General features: G+C 36.8%; 3 protein-coding genes across 6 annotated transcripts in view; 2 read left to right on the top strand and 1 right to left on the bottom strand.

Moving 5' to 3' along the window:
* Positions 1-2412, top strand: part of LOC107746105 (calpain-9-like) — a 14025-nt gene extending 11613 nt beyond the window's left edge. Inside the window, exons 14-21 of one of the 3 annotated variants that reach the window (XM_016560188.1) lie at positions 269-326; positions 417-481; positions 626-694; positions 809-887; positions 994-1110; positions 1296-1354; positions 1979-2042; positions 2075-2412. In XM_016560188.1, the coding sequence (XP_016415674.1) occupies positions 269-326; positions 417-481; positions 626-694; positions 809-887; positions 994-1110; positions 1296-1354; positions 1979-2005 (474 nt within the window). In that variant the 3' untranslated portion in view covers positions 2006-2042; positions 2075-2412. Of the gene's footprint in view, positions 1-268; positions 327-416; positions 482-605; positions 695-808; positions 888-993; positions 1111-1295; positions 1355-1978 lie in introns of all 3 variants that reach the window. The other 2 variants (XM_016560187.1, XM_016560190.1) reach the window with 2 other exon arrangements.
* Positions 2413-3146: 734 nt separating this feature from the next.
* Positions 3147-10342, top strand: ltv1 (LTV1 ribosome biogenesis factor). 2 transcript variants are annotated; one of them, XM_016560192.1, is made up of 11 exons: positions 3147-3308; positions 3687-3818; positions 3921-4115; positions 5178-5265; positions 5982-6111; positions 6266-6473; positions 7670-7797; positions 7883-8019; positions 8386-8438; positions 9110-9301; positions 9641-10342. In XM_016560192.1, the coding sequence occupies exons 1-11, from the start codon at positions 3306-3308 to the stop codon at positions 9752-9754; spliced, it is 1380 nt and encodes a 459-aa protein (XP_016415678.1). In that variant the 5' UTR covers positions 3147-3305; the 3' UTR covers positions 9755-10342. The 2 variants fall into 2 exon arrangements, with proteins under 2 accessions (XP_016415678.1, XP_016415677.1); XM_016560191.1 differs by having other exon boundaries at positions 9101-9301.
* Positions 10343-12175: 1833 nt separating this feature from the next.
* Positions 12176-20129, bottom strand: part of LOC107746107 (uncharacterized) — a gene marked incomplete at its 5' end in the record, with an annotated part of 16734 nt that continues 8780 nt past the window's right edge. Inside the window, 3 exons of the mRNA XM_016560193.1 lie at positions 12176-13060; positions 14847-14989; positions 15819-15984. Of these exons, the coding sequence (XP_016415679.1) occupies positions 12728-13060; positions 14847-14989; positions 15819-15984 (642 nt within the window). The remainder of the gene's footprint in view (positions 13061-14846; positions 14990-15818; positions 15985-20129) is intronic.

Below are 20129 nucleotides of genomic sequence, written 5' to 3'. Positions count from 1 at the left end.
TGTTTTGACCCAGCTGTTGGGTTGTTTTGAACCCAGCGGTTGGGTTGTTTTGAACCCAGCGGTTGGGTTGTTTTGACCCAGCGGTTGGGTTGTTTTGAACCAGCGGTTGGGTTGTTTAGACCCAGCGGTTGGGTTGTTTTGAACCCAACCGCTGGGTCAAAACAACCCAATAGCTGGGTTTGTCCCTTTGTAACCCAGCGCTGGGTTATATTTAACCCAGCATTTTTTAGAGTGTATGTTTTACACTATTCCCCATGTCTCTATGTAGGATAAAGCCATCAGCGCCCGAGAACTGCAGCACGTGCTGAACAATGTTCTGAGCAGAAGTGAGTCTGTCACCATTTTCAAGCATTTTAACCATCCAAAACCAGTAATACAATAAAAAACCAACATGTCATGCAACTGTCTCTCTGCAGGGAAAGAGGTGAAGTTTGATGGGTTGACCCTCAATACCTGCCACAGCATCATCAACCTGATGGATGTATCCTCTCAATGGCTGTGCATGTGTTATTAGTCTAAACTAACCCACTTCTGCCTCAAGTTTGATTACAGAATCTAACACTCTCTTTGATATGTGAATATTATATTGAGCCATTGCTGCTGAGTTTTCCTGAACCGAGTGCAGGTGGATAACACCGGAATGCTGGAATTCGAGGAGTTCAAAGTCTTCTGGGATAAGCTGAAGAAATGGATCGTAAGTTACAGAATCATACATTTACTTGTTAGCTTGTCATTGATTACCATCTTCCAGAATATCAGCATATTTCTCGGAATGAAAACAGTAAAGTTGTGTCGTGTGCTGCTGTAGATGCTGTTCCTGTCTTACGATACGGATCGTTCTGGACGCATGTCATCCTACGAGCTCCGCAGTGCTCTTAATGCTGCAGGTAAACACACGGGACAGTCCCATGATGAACTATTACAGTGCAATTGAAACAGAATCATTTAGAAAGCAGTATTTTATCTGACCTCGTTTGTGTTTTCTTCATTCAGGCATGCAGTTGAACAATAAGCTTTTGCAGTTGCTGGGTCTGCGGTTTGCAGATGAAAATTTTGACATTGATTTTGATGACTACCTGACGTGCATCGTGCGTCTGGAGAACATGTTCCGTACGTTATGATGATGCATTAACTAATAGTCTTAGACTTATCTCTACTATATCTAATGCTGGAATTTTTCTGTGTTGGCCTGCAGTGTTTTTATGTGTTTTATTAATAATATTCAGTATGTTCCAAAACATGTGGAGTGTAAATAAAACTTGGCATTTAAATCTAGATTTTGACATATGTTACAGGAGTTTTCCAGGCCTTAAATAGTCAAAAGCAAGGAGTGATCAGTCTGAACATGATGCAGGTAAAACTTCATTTATTTTTAAATTAGTAAATATAAAAGAAAAAGCATAACAGTATTTATTTATTTTTTGCAATAGAGTTGCAATGCATGAACTACAACAGTTGCCCAATTTGTCAAAAATTTAAACTCACATCCTTGTGGTAGTTCTTAGTTAGTAGTTTCCTTATTTAAAGCAGCACTGTGTAACTTTTTCTGTGTTCAAAATTTGCAAAATGTATATAATGAGCGAGTACATCATGAATTCATCTTCCAAACCGCGTTTTTGTCTTATTCCGAATCACTACGGTACACTTATAATAAGTACTTATATTTGGACTATTGTAGCCTGGTCGGGTCGTCACCGCTGCGGAGGAACACATACCTGCGTGAATCGCCATAGACATAAACTTAGAAAAGTAGTTCCGGTTGGAATGTTCCTCCGCGGGATGTGTGCAGTTCTGTTTATTAACCGCTAGAGTGCCAAAAGTTACATAGTGCTGCTTTAACAACGTTTGGAAACATTTTAAGGCACATATTGCTTTCAAAATACATGTTTCATGCATTTTGAGCCGCTTTCATATATATTTTAGTAAGTAGTGTTACTGCTTTTTTATAAGTTACAAAGAAATCTTCATTTCTTCACAGTTCCTGATGTTGTCCATGAACATCTGAGGATTCAACTAAATCCAGCAGGAACAATGTGATGGATGGAGTCAGCTGTGCCACTGAGGATTTTCACTGTTTTGCTGAACAGCTCTTTACACACATTTTTTTGTTTGTTTGTGGGGTCTTTCCCATTGCTACTGACTACTGATTTACCGTAGTTTATTTTTAAAGTTTTACTACGATTATTTTGTGAACAAATTCTCCAGTGTTGTGTTCTTGATGGCACGTTTACGGTTATTTTTCATGTTTTTCTGAGGCATATTCACCCTTTATGGATGTTGCAAGAATTTGTAATAATTGCAAGATGTTGTATTATTCACAGAGCTGCTAGACCGCTAGGTTTTCATCTTGGAAGGTGCATGCAGAAATGAACAAAGTCAGGAATATAAATAAATAAATAAAAATGACAATGATTCACTGTGGCTAGTGTTATCGAGGAGCTGTGATAGAGCATCCAATAACTGAAATGTTTAATAAAAATTATTTTGTTAATATTAAACAAGGTCCAAGCATTCTGTCAGTGAATCAACACCAGAAAGAAGAAGAAGAAGAAAAAAAACGAAACAAATGGCATGGACAACGTATTCCTGGTTAATGAAATGAAACATTTTCAGCAAACATGCCAATCAAGGGGATTCCTATCAGTGTACATAGAAATATAAAGGGGTACAATTTTACATGGAAACTAACAAACAAAGATTTAATAAAGATTCTAAAGCCATAAGAAATATTACAAAAATATTTAAATAATCAAAACAACAGACACTACAACAGCAACAATAAGAACACTCAAACATATAGGAAAAATTACTAAATTAAAAGGCAAAAAGCCAATGTAATGTGTGTTGGAATATAAAAGTTAACCATTTAATGCGTTTCTCAGAAATGCAGAATTTGTCGAGTAGCGTCCGACGTCATCATCAGTACGTCACGTCCCTCGTTTAGACTAAACCAAAAGCGATTCAGGGGGGGTTTCTTGAACTATAACGGCCGTGCCTCTTAGCACTGTCATTTATCCACCAGCTTCAGTATATAATTTTAAATCAGATAAATAAATAGCATTATATATATATATAAATGATAACTTGTTGTTTATAACAGGTCTTTAAGGCAGGACTATCGTTCCTCCTTCAGTCAATCCAGATGGTATTGTCTCAAAAATGGCCGCTGTTGTCCATGTGTTTCGAGCTGACAGAAGGATTCCTTTGATTTGATTCCTCGTTGTTTGCTTTTCATAACATTGATACTATTAAAGTCACTTCATACCTGAAATACAAACGCTCGGATAATACATTAGCTTGTAAGAATGGTGAGTAACGTTTCTTTTGTTTACATATTTAGCTGTCAGGCTAGTGAATCCAGTAAGTGTGTAAATCACATGTTACACTGTTAGTTATTAAATAACTTTGTCATTTAAACACGAAAAACAGTGTCTATGTTCTAAGACAGACTTGTTTCAGTTAAGGTTTATGCTTCAGTTTTGATCACAAATCTATTTGTGTTACGTTTTAATAATACTGCAAGCAGACTTATTATAATATTGATTGTGTTTATTGCAAGACATTTGGCCCAAACACACAAAGATGAAATAAAATGAACCCAAAAGTGACTCAAATGATCCTGCTAAAGCAGAATATGACTGATATGTGTGTTGGCTGAATTATATTTGTGATCTGTCTGTCTCCAGCCTCACAGAAAGAAGAAAGCCTTCATCAGTAAGGAGAACGCAGTGTCCTTCCACCTGGTGCACAGAAGTCAGAAAGATCCGCTGGCAGCAGACGAGACTGCACCTCAGCATGTCCTTCTACCCGCTGTCAAGGTAAAACAAACACACCAAACCGGTTCTGTAGTGTTACGCAGTCATGACATTCAAAGATCACCCCCCTGACTGTGTCACTAAAGTTGCCGTTTGTTCCTGCAGGTGGAGGTGGAGAAGAGGAAACAGGAACAGCGCAAGTTCGGAGTGTTTTTTGATGACGACTACGATTACCTGCAGCACCTGAGAGAGGCGCCCCAGCCCACAGAGCTGGTCTCTGCTCCTCGCTTACGCAGAGACGCACGACCAAAACCTGCAGAGGATGAAGAGGACATGGAGGAAGAGGACGTCAACGTCCCTGTAAGGCCATTCAGGAGCAGCTCCTCCATGCAGCCGTTAGATCTCCATATCTGACAATATATTCTAAACATGTGACACTAATGATATAATTTATAAAATGTATACTGCACCTTTAAAAGTATAGTCCACACAGAAATGAAAATACTCACCCTCATGTCATTCTAAACCTGTATGACTTCTTCTGTGGAACATGGCACTGAAAGATAATTTTTGCACTTTTTTGGGGGGATTTCTTCCCCACCTTATTACACTTCTGGCAGTCCTGGTCAAAAATGACCGGCCTATAAAAAATTGCCTGGAAATGACTTGTTTGGCTACATTATCACCAAATATTGGGTTCAGGCTTTAAATTACTCAAGAATGTATTGATCGTAGGCCTCATTTATATGAGCTTACGTGCCTTATGCACCGTTTTGCTAAACTGATCCACACAAAAAATGCTTTTTCACTCAAAAGCAGGTGTACAAGCGCAGATCAATGAGGCCTACAATCAATCCATTTAAAAACGAAATACAAAACCTGTGCTAAATGAAAGAAAACAAGTTGACCGAAAGATTGAATCCAAGCTTTGGTGGTAATATAGCATAACAAGAGATTTATAAGCTATTTTTTAAAAGCCTAACCGGAAACACCAAATTAGGTAAAGGATTTTAGCACAGGGCTTAATTCTTTTGTGTTGACACATTTCAAATGCAAGCATGAAATTGAGGAAGTTCTTATTAATAGCCATCAGCTTTTAGTTTACATCACAGCTGTGAATCAGGTTTTGTTACTTGCTCTTTCAAATCAAAAGTAGGTGTTATTAGGGAACAAAAATGTGTACACATCTCTGATTTCGTCATTATTTTGGTCCATTTTCCATGACAAGAACAATTTTAAACGTTAAATGTGTTATTAGATAGCTTTGCGGTTATTTTTACTAAAAATATGCGTGCAGCTAGAGTGAGGGTGACAACAAACAGCGTTATGGTCCGGTTGCATCTCCTGCAGAATATGAGCATTGTTCCGCTTGTGTTTTGATGACATGCTGATGTTTTATGTTGATGTTTGTCATACATGCAGACGGCCTCCATCAAACTGCCCTCATCTGTGTTCGCGTCTGAGTTTGAAGAGGAAGTGGGTTTATTAAACAAAGCAGCTCCTGTTTCAGGTGAGATCAGAATCAGTCCTGCTCATGTGTCTGCGTTCACAAACCTGCAGAACAAACATTTACTTTATTTCAGATCATACCTCATTGGCTGTCTTGATTCATTGGTCGATCGATTCATGAAGAAATCCAAAATAAGGTCTCAGATATGGATGGGTTATGATGGACGACTACTCCGTTTTAATAGAGGACCTACAATAATGTACAGTATTTGAAAAATAATGTGTTTTTTGAACATTAAAGCACGTCAACATATTCTGTTACACCAAATACACAAAATAATGATCTTTTAAAAAGCATCATATGACCCCTTTAATATGATTATTATTGTTTTAATACAATATCATTCAAACGTTTGGGGTCAGTAAGTAATAAATAATTAAAAGTGTCCAGAAAGGCATTTAAAATGTCTTTTTTAACTTTCTATTCATCAAAGAATCATGAAAAAAAATATCACCACTTCCACAAACTGTTATCAACATCGATAATGATGATTTCTGAAGGATCATGTGATACTGGAGTAATGATGCTGAAAATTCAGCTTTGATCACAGGAATAAATTACATTTTACAATATATTGATAAGTGGCAAAACCAAACATGAATGGGAATGTCACCTTGATATTACCAAAAGAAAAATATTTTCATAAAAAAAGATGAAAATTCCTGTAGTTGAAGAAACTGTCAAATGCAAATGTAGTTTTGCGTCTTGCTTTCCAGGGCCGCGGTTGGATATGGATCCTGACATTGTCGCTGCGCTGGATGAGGACTTTGATTTTGACAACCCAGAGAACATGCTGGAAGATGACTTCATCATCAAAGCCAATGACATCATGGGCGACGGCGTGGGGTAAAACATTAGCATGAGGAATAAATGAGCCTGATAGTTTGGTGATAATTGCGTGTAAATTAAGTGAGTTAGCCAATGGGGTGAATGCTTGAATCTGCATAACCCCGCCCACATCAGATGCCATCACCAGTTTCCGTATTGTTTTTGATCTCAGTGGTGATGATGATGATGAATGGGAGGACACTGATGAGGAGCAAGATTATGATTCAGAAGGTGGTCTGTCAGAGGATGAGGAAGGCGGCCGGAGAGAGTTCATGTTTGCCGACTGTGAGACGAAGAGTCGTTTCACAGAGTATTCGCTCACATCCTCCGTCATGAGGAGGAATGAGCAGCTCACGCTTCTAGACGACCGCTTCGAGAAGGTCAGTCAGCAGATCTTCCACACACACATAACGGTGAACATAAGGGCCTGTTCACAATGAGCTCAAATTTCTTTCTTTACACAGTCTTTAAATCAAGTATACACAGAACACAGCAAGATCACAGCTGCATCTTTTTTTTCTTTTCACCTCTCTGAAATGTTGTGTCTTTACAGTTTAGTACTTTAAAGTGCCACAGCCATACACATTTTCTTTGCTGTGTAGTTAGAAAAAAGTCACCAAACAATAGAATAGGATGGGTTTAATTTTCCGTTAAATCTAGCAATTTTATTATTTATAGTTTGTGTCTGGCATTAAACAGGTACTGTCATGCAATATGTATCTATTTGTTTATTTTTTACATTTGTTTAGTTGTACTGAGCTGTATAAAAATTGTCAACATAATTAGCAAGGACTAAAAGCATGAACCTAATTTATTTTTAATGTAAAAATTATTTCTGAAGGATCATGTTACACTGAAGACTGGAGTGATGATGCTGAAAATTCAGCTCTGCATCACAGGAATAAATTACATTTTACAATATATTCAAATAGAAAATAGTTATTTTATGTTCTAATAATATTTCACAATATTACATAACAGTGCTGTATTTTATTAAATAAATGCAGCCTTGGCAAGCATAAGAGACTTCCTTCAAATACATAAAAAATAAATAATGTTTTGTATATTATTTTAAAGTATATATATTTCTCAGTTGTACAGGCAAAAAATATTGAAGCACTAAAACCATAAATCTGATTTATTTTTAATTTTACACTTCTATAGAGAACACTGAAGACTGCAGTAATGATGCTGAAAATTCAGCTTTGATCACTGAAATAGATTATATTTTAAAGTGTATTAAAATAGAACACTGTTATTTACATCACAGGAATAAATTACATTTTACAATATATTCAAATAGAAAATAGTTATTTTATGTTCTAATAATATTTCACAATATTACATAACAGTGCTGTATTTTATTAAATAAATGCAGCCTTGGCAAGCATAAGAGACTTCCTTCAAATACATAAAAAATAAATAATGTTTTGTATATTATTTTAAAGTATATATATTTCTCAGTTGTACAGGCAAAAAATATTGAAGCACTAAAACCATAAATCTGATTTATTTTTAATTTTACACTTCTATAGAGAAGCATCAGTAATTGACTGTTTGTTGTGCTGTCGAATAGTTTTACGAGCAGTTTGACGATGATGAGATCGGCGCACTGGATAACGCAGAGCTGGAGGGCTACATCGAACCGGACAGCAAGCGACTGGAGGAGGTCTTCAAAGATTACTTCATACAGAAAGAGAAAGAGTGAGTGTGTGCGACTGTCACAGATCTGTTTGTGTGTGTGTGAGAGAGATCCCTCCAGAAGAGCTCATCATTTTTGTGTGTGTAGGTGTCAGAGACCAGATCAGCTGGGTTCTGCAGAGCTGCCCTCTGTGAGAGAGGAAGACGAGGAGGATGAAGAGGTGGAGATCGAGACGATGGTCATTGAGCCTCCTACAGAGAACTGGGACTGTGAGACCATCATCAGTGAGTCTGAATCCATGCTGAAAAGTCAGCTTTAATTACAGGAATAAATTACAGTTCAAAACATATTCAAATAGAAAACAGTTATTTAAAATGTAAATATACTCAAATAAATGCAGCCTTGATGAGCAGAAGAGACTTTAGACTTTAAAAAACATTAAAAATCGTCCTGATCCCAAACTTTTGAGCGGCAGTGTGTGTGTGTGTATATATATATATATCACATTATTGTATGTATTTCTACACATTAAAAGGACTGTAGTATGTTTTGAAAACCAAGTAAAAAAATAGCAAAAAAAAGCAAAATAATAATGTTTTGAGGCCATCCTGGTTATTCTTATTATGATCATGTTCATCTTTCTCTCTCAGGTACATACTCCAACCTCTACAACCGGCCCAAACTGATCCAGGACCCTCCAAAGGTGAAGAAACCTGCCTCACGTCACATGTTTCATATAATAAACTGTTCAGTCATTTCATTATACAGATAAAGAAGGAAAGGGACAGATCAGATTCACTGCGAGTTAAATTTCCAATTCAAATCCACATCCTTTTTGCATGTGAACCAAATTTCAGATGTGGTTTGTGTCTCTGTGTCATATATATATATACTGTATATATTAGTAAACAAATGGTGAGTTTGTTGTGAATTGACGTTGATTTTATGTTAATCTTAACAAGTAATACCTACCTTATGAGTGACATGTTAATAGGTTTTTAAAACATTGATTCATTGAGCTAATTCATAGTAAATGTGACTAATAAAGCACACAGATGTATTTTGTTTACTTGCTCTTTATAATAGTTTGCATGCGATGTCGTGATCAAAACACATCTCAGAGGTTATTAGAGGAGATGTTTATTCATAGGGATGGATGGGGTTACATAAGCATTATTAGAGCTTAAAAACACACAAACACCAAGAGGCGTGGCACTTAATGCAAACAGTACAGCATGGTGCTTGCAACACCAAGGTCATGGGTTCGAATCCAGCATGAACTGTTATCATGTGTATCTTGAATGCAATGCAAGTATCTTTGGTTTGATGCATCTGCCAGATGCATAAATGTATATATGTTTGCAGCCCAAGCAGATCCGAGTGTCCGATAAGACAGGGATTCCTCTGGACGTCCTGCCGAAACGAGGCCTGACGGCCAAACAGGTGGAGAGGATGGAGAGGATCAACGACTCGGACCTGCCCCGAGCCTCCACGCAGCCCCGCTCACGGGAAGAGAGCGCAGAGGAGAGGAGAGCCAGGAAACAGGCCATCAAGACGGAGAGGAAGGTGCGTACAGTGGCGGCACCTCCAGATCCACCTGGCAGCGTTTTGTTAGTCTGATGTGTCATGCGGAAAATAATATTAAATATTAATCTAACGCAGTTAATGTTGTGATTACCAGTGATCACAACCTGTTATGACCTGTCAGACATTATTAGCTTGTTGAGAAGAAGTGTGCTGGCACTTCCAAGTTGTCAGAATTGGGATTTTTTGCTTATTTTATAATAAAATGAGTGGAAAAATCCCACATTAGAAGGGGAAGTGTGCTCGGTATTAACCACTTGGCAGTATATCTGCCTAAAAAGCACCACGGCAAACCCCTTTATTTGTTCATTGTTGTTTTAGGAGAGGAGGTCGGAGAAGAAAACAAACAAACTGGCATTCAAACAGGAGAAACAGATGCAGGAGAAGCAGATGGTTAATTTAAGAGCAAACGTTCAGGGCCTGAAGCTCTCGTAGGACTGCAGAGACGCTCCAGAGACTGTCGACATCACTGCAATGTTTCCAACACCAGCGGAGACTACAGGACCTCACTGAAGACACGTCACTTCACAGGTTACACTGTTGCAGTGCGTGATGATGACATAATTTTCCTTACCAGAACTTCCATGTTTGTTTGACTCATACAGCGAGTTCTTGAATGACGTTTTTGAATAGTGTTGCCATGGAAACATCATAACAAATGGAATCTATAGAAACTGTTCTATTTAAGTTTGACTGTTTGAAGGTAAACAGGTTTGAAGGTGAACGTGAGTTCATTTCTTAATGACCCAGCAGCATTTTTTGTACAAAAAGGTAAACATTCATCATATTCAAAGGTTTTCAACCAGTTATATTAAAAAAACAACAACACACAAGTATTATTTTTTCCATAGAATCCCGTTCAGCTTTTAATAAAAACACAATATGAAAAAAAAAAAACATTTTCACCAGTGGCACAATATTGAACTTAATGCAAACTATCTCTTGTCCTCTCCCATCATTGTTATGCAAAGTGCATAAATGCCATTCACAGGATTTGAACAATAAACAACTTTGACCTCAAAAGTTCCTGTTTTCATCACGGAGTGAGCAGCTTGAAGCTCTGCTACATGACCACGTGCTCTGTGTTCACATCGTGTCAGAATTACAGCGATTATGAGTCTCTGAGTTGACAAAAACATTCACATCTTCGTTGGAAATTGTAATTGAAAACTGGTTTATAAAAGCTTTGTCATCATACAAAAACAACAGTGTCTTTAAAAGCTAAAAGTTGTTTAGTAGCAACTTAAACACACTACTGTTCAAAGGTTTCGGATCAGTGACCTTTTTTTTTTCATGTTTTTGAAAAAAAGTATCTTCTGCTCACCAAGGCTGCATTTATTTGATCAAAAATAAAGTAAAAAATGTAAAATATTATTGCAATTTAAAAGAACTGTTTTCTATGTGAATATATACTATCATAATGTATTCCTGTGATCAAAGCTGAATTTTCAGCATCATTACTCCAGTCTTCAGTGTCACATGATCCTTCAGAAATCATCCTAATATTTTTTTGATACTCAAAAAAACATTTATGATTATCAATGTTGAAAACATATTTTTGTAGAAACCATGATACTGTATTTTTAATGAATAGAAAGTTCAAAAGAACAGCATTTATTTTAGTAACATTATAATGTCTTTACCGTCACTTTTGATTAATGCGTCCTTGCTGAATAAAAGTATTCATTTCTTTAAAAAGAATCATACTGACCACAAACTTTTTGAACAGAAGTGTACATTAATGTTTGATGTGACATTTTATTATAGCTCACGATACCTGGTAACGAATATTTTTTAATCGTGATTAATCGCATGGTTGTCTGCGATTAATCGTGATTAATCGCATTGTTGTGCACACAATTCAATAATGCATTCAAAAGTAGTGTATTGTGCACTTTTTTCATTTAAAAGTACTGCTATATGAACAAAAGTGCAATAACATTTGGTTTGCAAACACTAAACAAATAAGGTGTTTTTTTACAGCAGTATTCCTTTTACATAGTAGCAGTTAAAATATTTCTTGTAAATCTCAACTTATAACATGGTTTGCAAACACTTTAATCAGATAAGGTGCTTTTTTTTTACAGCAGTATTCCTTTTACATAGTAGCAGTTAAAATATTTCTTGTAAATCTCAACTTATAATATTAATGTAATCAAATTAAAAATAAAACCAAAGTTATTTGCCACTACCATGGCATTAACGTTTTTATAGAAAATATGTTATAGTTTGTTACAGAAAAACAAGTTATGCTCAGAGTCCAGAGCCTCGACCATAACAGGTCCGCGGGACCCAACGCAGCTGAGTGCGGCGCGGGACAACACTTGATGGGCTGGTGCGGGCGGGTAGAGACTCGTGTGTGCGGGATGCGGGAGAATAAGGGTGTACTACTATTCACACTAGGCAATCTTAACCGTGCCCGAGCGCGTTTGACCCCCAAAGCCCGGTTCGTTTGACTAGTGCGTTCGTTTAGCCGTCCCTGGAGTTGGGCCAGAGCGCGGTTCAGTTATGTATAGATCAGTGAGTATAAGCGCGGAATGATATGTTATGATACGTGCAGCATGATTGCGTAAACATTTCTGAGCGGCAAGAGTGATACATCTGTAAAGCAATATATTGTGAGAGGGCCGTGTGTTACCGCGTCCCAAACGACTTAAAATAATAAACCACAAAGTTAACAAAACGATGCACTCCACTGTTGCTGAGCGAGAGCGCTTCTCTGCTGTCTTCACGTGCTATCGTAAACTTCAGAGCCAGTGAGCAACGGACTATCATAATAATAAAAAAAACTGCGTTAATGCGCGATAAAATAATTGTCTGCGTTAATCAATTAATGCGATATCGCGTTAACTTGCCCAGCCCTAATATTTACAAAAAATAACAATAAATATAGAGGGTAATTATTGTAATAATAAAGTGTTTTTCTGTAATCAACTCAACTCAAAGCCATGCAAGGATCCATTTCCAAATCCGATGAGGCGTGCGAGAACACAGCATAAATCCAATGGATTGATTCACATGACCTGAGCAGCACTTGTAAAAGATATTGTAAAACTTTGTTCTAAGGCCACAGGATAAGACTCTGTCCGAATAGAAGATAATACTATAGTATGTAGTCAAATATAAGTAGTAACGAACAAAAAAATGCTCAAAATAATAAGAATTAAAAAAAACAAACCTGAATTAGTGTATGAGGAGTTTCGGTTCAAATAAAAGGAGTGCCGTGAGGAAGACAAATACCAAACACATTTTTCCATTGTGCCACAAACCGGAAAACCTGGGCGAATTCCATTTCATGATGTCATGCGAGGGCTTGTATTTGTACCATCAGTCCCATCCCACATCATGTTCCCAAAACACATCCTGGCCACAGGTACGGGGATTTTGCTGTCTTTATGGTACTTTCCTTCACTTCTGCACCTCTGAAAGCAGTGAGGCTGCGTAACTCTCTACCATATCTCCGGGACTCATCTCCTGTTGTCTGGGAGCATGTGGACAGTCGTAAAAACCCGACTGGTTGCTCTGCTCACTTTCAACAAGGTCATTAGGCCCGTAGGGGCTTTTAACTTCCGAGTCACCACTTCCCAGATCTTTGGTATCGGAGGGCCGTTCCTCATCGCTCATCTTTAGTAACGGGGCTTGTTCTTTATTGTCCTCGGCCGGTTCGATCTTCACAACGCTGATAGGCTCTGGCTCCACTTTCAGAGTTCTGCACTCATCATCGTGTGTTTTACTGAAATCCTACCAAACCAGAAAGAGACAGGTTACAGTCACCCATCCCAGTGCAGGAATGCTGCTGGGTAACACGCTCACACCAAACACATCAGGACAGATCTGACCAATCACAGCGTGGTTTACCCAAAAATACATGACTTTCTTCACAAAAGAAGATATTTGGAAGAACACTGGACCAAACAACATTAGACAATCCACTTGTGCACAATCATCGGTTTTGTATTTCTATTCAGCTTTATTATTTATTTCAGTTTTAGTACTTACTACTTACAATTAATTTGTATTTTGTTTCGGTTTGTTTTGTTTCTAATTTATTCTTTTCATCTAATATTTTTTATGTTATTTAGTTTAAATTTATTTTTATTGCAGTTTTAGTTTTAGTAATTAAAATACCTCATCTTTTATGTTTTTTTTTTATTTCAGTGAGCTTCCAAGGCAACATTTTTAGTTCAACCTAAGTTTAAGATTTTTAGCAAATATTTAGATTTTATTTTATTTCAGCTTAAATGACCAAAAGCAAATGTTAAAGTTCTTTCTTTGCGTGAACGTTTGGGCGGCGTTATGCAAATCTTCTCACATCGTGACGTAGACATGTGGGGTGTGTTAGAACGAGCCGTTTTAGGTAGGCGTGGTTGTCTTAACTTTTATAAAGAATATCTCTTTGGATTTGAGACTTTAGTGTTTGCAACTTTACAGATCTTCTTTATGCACCAAGAGCTTGTAACACTCCAAAGAGAAAGGAAAAATTGAAATCGCATCATATGACCCCTTTAACGCTTCTCATAGCTATGTGAAAATAAGCACATAATTGTAACAGTTCATTGTTGGAGCTGAGCTGAATGAGAGAGAGCGAGAGAGAGAGAGATGCAGAGCGTGTGCAGAGCAGGGGGACGCGAGGAACAGTATTAAGAACTGCTGCTTTAGAACATTGATTTTGAAACTTGTGAATCCATTAGAATCGTTAGAAGACAGAATCGCGATTCATATATGAACAGATTTTTACGTGCACCTCTAGTTTTCTCTTCCTCTTCTCTAAAGCAGCCCAGCATGGCCTCGCCCCCTTTGCTGCCTTTTTTATCGGGGTTTATCTGGGTTTGTGATGTCACGCACCCGGGAAGTAACTTGTTGTAGTCCCTACCAGCCGTTTTTGTAGGCATTACACTGCCAGAATTTTAAAAGACGATATCTCCGTTTGCATTGAACTTTCAGCTTTGTAACTTTGCAGATATTGTTTATGCTCAAACAACAACAACATTAGACACTAACTAACGTTAAAAAAGTGAAATCGCAATGAACCACCCCTTTAATAGTTTTAGTAAATAACAACACTGATGGTGACTGGTTATTTTTTTTTTTATAGTTTTTTTTGGGGGGGTTATTAAATGGATAGTACACCAATCAGACAAATTGAAAACATTCACAATTACATCTTTATTTTGACTGCTTCACTAGCACTTTATAGTGCTTTCATAGTATCTGCCATGATTTGTTTAATTGACGTGTCCAAAACTGGAAAGCTTGAGCAAACTAAAAATTATTGTGCCACTGTAATGCTATTCATTTCGTAACTACATTATGATCATTTTAATGTGTCTTGCTTAAGTCGGATTGTGCAGCAGTGATGTAAATACACAGATGGAGGCTGATTGTAGTAAAAAAAGGAATTGATTTTGTGTAAATTGTTTGAAATGTCATTCTTACACAAATTGTTGCATTCAGTTAAATTTATGTCAGAATACTTTACTGAAAAGGGTACACAAAAATAGTGAGAACAGGTCAAACAGCAACTTACAGAAAAATACTGGAACATAGGGAGAACTTTCTCCTTCATTTCTGAGTTGCACTTTGTCACTAGCAGCATAATGATGCCAGTTATGAACAACAGTGTTAAAACGACTCCCAGCACTGGATACACATACATAGTGACCGGAGGATCTGGATGGAAGAACAAAAAACATCAGTGAATTTCATCATACGAGCTTGTGCATGTATTTATGATTTACAATTTGGCATATCATTTAATATGATATCACTGGGTTTTGGTTTCAGGTTCGCACCATTGAGCCCATACGGTGTCTGTTTTGTCTCATGTGTAAAAAAATATATAATTTGCCTTCAATATTTATGTATTGTAATGGCAGGACTCAGGTAAATGTGCTAATTTGCAGTTAATTAGTTTTGAAGTCAAAAGTTTGGATGCATCTACACTCTAAAAAATGCTGGGTTAAATACAACCCCGTGCTGGGTAAAATAGGGACAAACCCAGCAATTGGGCTGTTTTGACCCAGCCCAATTGCATTGTTAAACATTTAACCCAACCGCTGGGTCAAAACAGCCCAATTGCTGGGTTTGTCCCTATTTTACTCAGCACTGGGTTGAATTTAACCCAGCATTTTTTAGAGTGTACTAATAGTCTATTATGACTAGTTGCTACATTTTGAAATAGTAGTGAAGTCACTGAAACTATGAAATAAGAAAATTACATAAATAAAAACTCTTGTATTTGTCTATATTTCCAGCTCTGTTCACATGGATGCTGTGTTTCCACTATTACACTCTAAAAATGCCAGGCTGTTTCAACCCAACTTTGGGTCAAATATGGACTAACCCAACTTTTGGTTAAAAATGTAATTTAAAAATGTAACCCAATAGCTGGGTTAGTCCATATTTGACCCAAAGTTGGGTTGAAACAACCCAGCATTTTTTTAGAGTCTATCTGCCTTCAGAAATAAGCAGTAGACTGTTTGGTAGAAATCGCACTTACAGCTTCTTATGTCTCCAGTGAAACAGCTGCTTCTCAGCTTGAAAAATCTCTGTCCGATCTTTCCAGTCAGATTGACGCAGTATTCGCCTCTGTGCTCAGAAAACACAACGGACGTCTCGCATGTATTTTGCTTCATCTCACAGGTTTCACAGGCTTCATTCCTCCCCTGTAGAGAAAACAAGAGTTACAACTATTTAAAAGAACAGTTCATTGAAAAATGAGCATTTAGTCATTATTAATGCACTCCGTTTGACTTGAGATATACACTACTGTTCAAAGATTTGGGGTCGATAAGATTTGTTTGTTAAATAAATTAATACTTTTTTTCAGCAAGGACGCAATAAACTGATCTAAAGTGAGAGAAAATCAAGATTTCCACAAAAAGAGCACAACTGTTTTCAACACTGATAATCAGAAATGTTTCCTCAGCGGCAAACCTGCATTTTAGGATGATTTCTGAAGATCATGTGACACTGAAGACTGGAGTAATGATGCTGGAAATCCAGCTTTGATCACAGCAATAAATTACAGTTTACAATATATTCACACAACCCAATAGCTGGGTTTGTCCCTTTTTAACCCAGCGCTGGGTTATATTTAACCCAGCATTTTTTAGAGTGTAGCGTACATAAATATTTTAAGGAATTATTTTCATTTTCAGGAATGATTTAATTTGAAGGTAAATAATTAAATTAGAATCTGTACCTCACACAAAGCAGTCATTTGAACTACTTTAATGTTGCTTTATTAGAGCTATAAATTATTATAATACTGAAAAAAGCTGCTGAAGATTGTTCAAGTGAGGTTTTTTGTTTTTGGTTGAACTATTACTGCGAGCAGACAGGAAAGTGAACGTTACTTCTTCTGTTTCGATACAGTATTTCAGATTATCGTTGAGGCCGCGCAGAGCCGGTGAGTTTCTGTACAGCTGAAGAGGGTTGGTGAACTGGACGTGAAGTTTGCCGTCTTTGGGAGAAAGTTCAACCTCAGGAAAATCCAAATGACCTGAACACACGGAAGTACAGTTAGATTATACTGCCGGTATTTGCTATGATAGATGATATTTCCACTAAAAACACTAAACATACACTTAATTTTGGCGGTAGCATATTTATTATAGCTGAAGATATCTGATCGTGTCGGCTCTGACTCCTCTCCTCCTCGCAAAGAGCACAACTGTTTTCAACACTGATAATCAGAAATGTTTCCTCAGCGGCAAACCTGCATTTTAGGATGATTTCTGAAGATCATGTGACACTGAAGACTGGAGTAATGATGCTGGAAATCCAGCTTTGATCACAGCAATAAATTACAGTTTACAATATATTCACATAGAAAAGAGTTTTTTTTGGAATTGTAATAATATTTCACAATATTACTGTTTTACTGTATTTCTGATCAAATAAATGCAGCCTTGGTGAGCAGAAGAGACTTTCAAAAATCTAAAAAAAATCTGACCCCAAACATTTGAACAATACACTCTAAAAAATGCTGGGTTAAAAAGGGACAAACAGATCAGGATATTCCCATCGAACTTCAACTCCGTAGCTGTCACACTGAATCGACACGCTAGCAGGAGGAGACGGGCGACTCACAGCTAAAAGAGAGACATAATCATATTAGTGTTTGATCAATCACATGCTCTTCAACTCTCTGTTTGCATTAGTCTGGCCACATCATCTCCATATATATTACATTTCTTATTATGCTAAGCAAAACAATGCTCATAATTCCCATTCAGAGTACTGCAAAAACACCAAATCTGTCAAGACATATGTGGACCAAATTTCAGAAAATAATGAAATGCATTTTGTATAATCAAAATGAAGGCTGTTTTTAAAACCATTAAGATTTTTTGTATTGTAACATTGTTCTCAAAAGAAGACAGTTAAGCACATTTCATTGTCAGTAGTGCAGTAAAGTAACACAATTCTTATGTGCACCGTAATGCCTGAAAAATTATATATTCAAAAACTGTGAAGTACAATTATTTAGTAAGAGGCATATTAAGTATACAATTTATTTATTTACTGAATATACAATGCAGTTAAAAAGTTTGTAGTCAGTAATATTTTAAATGTTTGTGAAATGTTTCTGCTCATCAAGGCTGTATTTATTTGATCAAAAATACAGTAAAATATCTAAAATATTATTACAATTTAAAATAACTTTTCTGTTTGAATATATTTTATAATTTAATGTATTTCTGTGATCAAAGCTGAATTTTCAGCATCATTACTCCAGTCTTCAGTGTCACATGATCTTCAGAAATCATCTAATATGCTGATTTGCTGCTCAAGATTTTTTTTTTTTTTTAAAACAGTTGTGCAGCTTAATTTTTTTCAGCATACTTAGATGAATAGAAAGTCCAAAGAACAGCATTTATTTTAAATCTTTTGTAACACTATCCCTACTGTCCCTTTTGATCAATGTGTCCTTGCTGAATAAAAGTATACATTTCTTAATAATTTCCTAACAATAAATTGCAATAAATTATTTGCAATTGCAATAAGTAAAAACCTTAATGGTCTTAAAACAGGCTTAATTTACTTCATGTATGGTAACTATAATTTTATTTATTTATTTATTTTTTTTTATCTAAACGGCCACAATTACAGTAGTTCCTGTTGAATTGGTTCAGACTGGCCTGAAAACATACACTGATTTCCAATGGTTGTTGAGATAGTATGAACAAGCTTTACAGGGTCCATGTCCCCTGCTGACCCTTCCCAGCGCTCTCTCTTCTCATGGTAAACACAACACATATCAAAACCGTCTTCCTTTCCCTTCCCACTGGCTCTACTCTCCCACGCACACACACCCTCACACTTGCCGTTTATTAACAGATGCCATTTAACCTGTCACGCACACCGCTATTACCATCGACTCAGGCCAGTTTCTGTCTGATGTCAACTTTATATCTTGTATTTTGGACTTTGCACTGCTTTTGTCTTCAGATGTGTTTTACACCCCTATAAAGTCGACATTCAAAAGCTATTTTACTGCTGTTATGCGACATATTTAGGAGTATTTAGCATTGTAATGTGTGGCAGTCGTTTGATTCTCCTGACTCTTATTCTTCTTCTCACTCTTAACTTGTTTTACGTCTGAGGTTGTCAGATTGGAGGCTCTTTTATCAGAACAACGTCTGAATGTAAAAAAACTGAATGTAAAAAACTAAACAAAAATGTATCACGATATCCACAAAAAAATTATTAAGCAGCACAACTGTTTTAATATTGATGATAACAATAATAATAAGAAATGTACTCAAATCAGCATTAGAATGATTTCTGAATTCTGAACTGGATAAAACATAGAACAAGGTAATTGTGAGTTTTTATCTCACAATTCTGACTTTTTTCTCACAATTGTGAGTTTCTATCACATAATTCTAAGAAAAAAAGTCAGAATTGTGAGATAAAAAGTTGCAGTTACCTTGTTTTATTTTTTATTCAGTGGCGGAAATAGACTTTTATACTAAATACTGGAGTAATGATGCTACATTTTAAATTACATTCAAATAGAAAACAGTTATTTTAAACTGTAATAATATTTACACAATATTACTATTTTTACTGTATTTTTGATCACATAAATGCAGCCTTGGTGACACCTCTACATGAAAAAAATGTCTTACCGTCCCCACATTTTTAAACAACAATGAGCATAAAAATTTTCATGAGTGATTTGATTCGATTAGCTTCATAAGTCATTAGTCACTTGTCACATGGACTACTTTTACAGTGTTTTGTGTGTGTGTGTAATGAAGCTCTCAGACTTGTTTTCCCAGTTTTGACTATTGACCATTAACCATCACTGCTGTACAATTGCTGAGAAGACATGTGACGAGAACACAAAAACACAGAAATCCGCCCCTTTCTCTTGTCACTGGCATTATATTCTTGGAAATTGCAGTGTAAAACAGGATCTGTGGTGTCAATCACTGCAGTCTCAGCCAGTCTAAATCTTCATTTCATAAGAAACAGCAAACCAGACACCAATAGACTCCAACTTCCTTAAGACCTTCTGAGAACTTCAACACAACAAGCTTCTCACCCCAAAAACAATAAAGACCCCGGGCTGGACTCCGCTTTGTCCACGGTGAAAGTTGATGTATTCCCTCAGCGACCAGCACGGATCAGCTCTAGGCATGACGAAGCGGATATCGTCCTCTTTTGGAAGACCAAACAAAGTAGTTTCGCTTTCACAACGAAGCACACAGCGTCTTCACGACATGGCGGCGGCAACAACAATACTACAGCGAGAATAAAAGTTACGCCTTCTTCCTTTGCGTGAACATTTGGGCGG

The sequence above is a fragment of the Sinocyclocheilus rhinocerous genome, unplaced genomic scaffold, assembly GCF_001515625.1.
Source record: "Sinocyclocheilus rhinocerous isolate Xijiao unplaced genomic scaffold, SAMN03320098_v1.1 scaffold107, whole genome shotgun sequence".
Classification (NCBI taxonomy): domain Eukaryota; kingdom Metazoa; phylum Chordata; class Actinopteri; order Cypriniformes; family Cyprinidae; genus Sinocyclocheilus; species Sinocyclocheilus rhinocerous.
The sequence above is the reverse complement of the archived record's forward strand: the minus strand, read 5'-3'. Positions and strand labels throughout refer to the sequence as shown.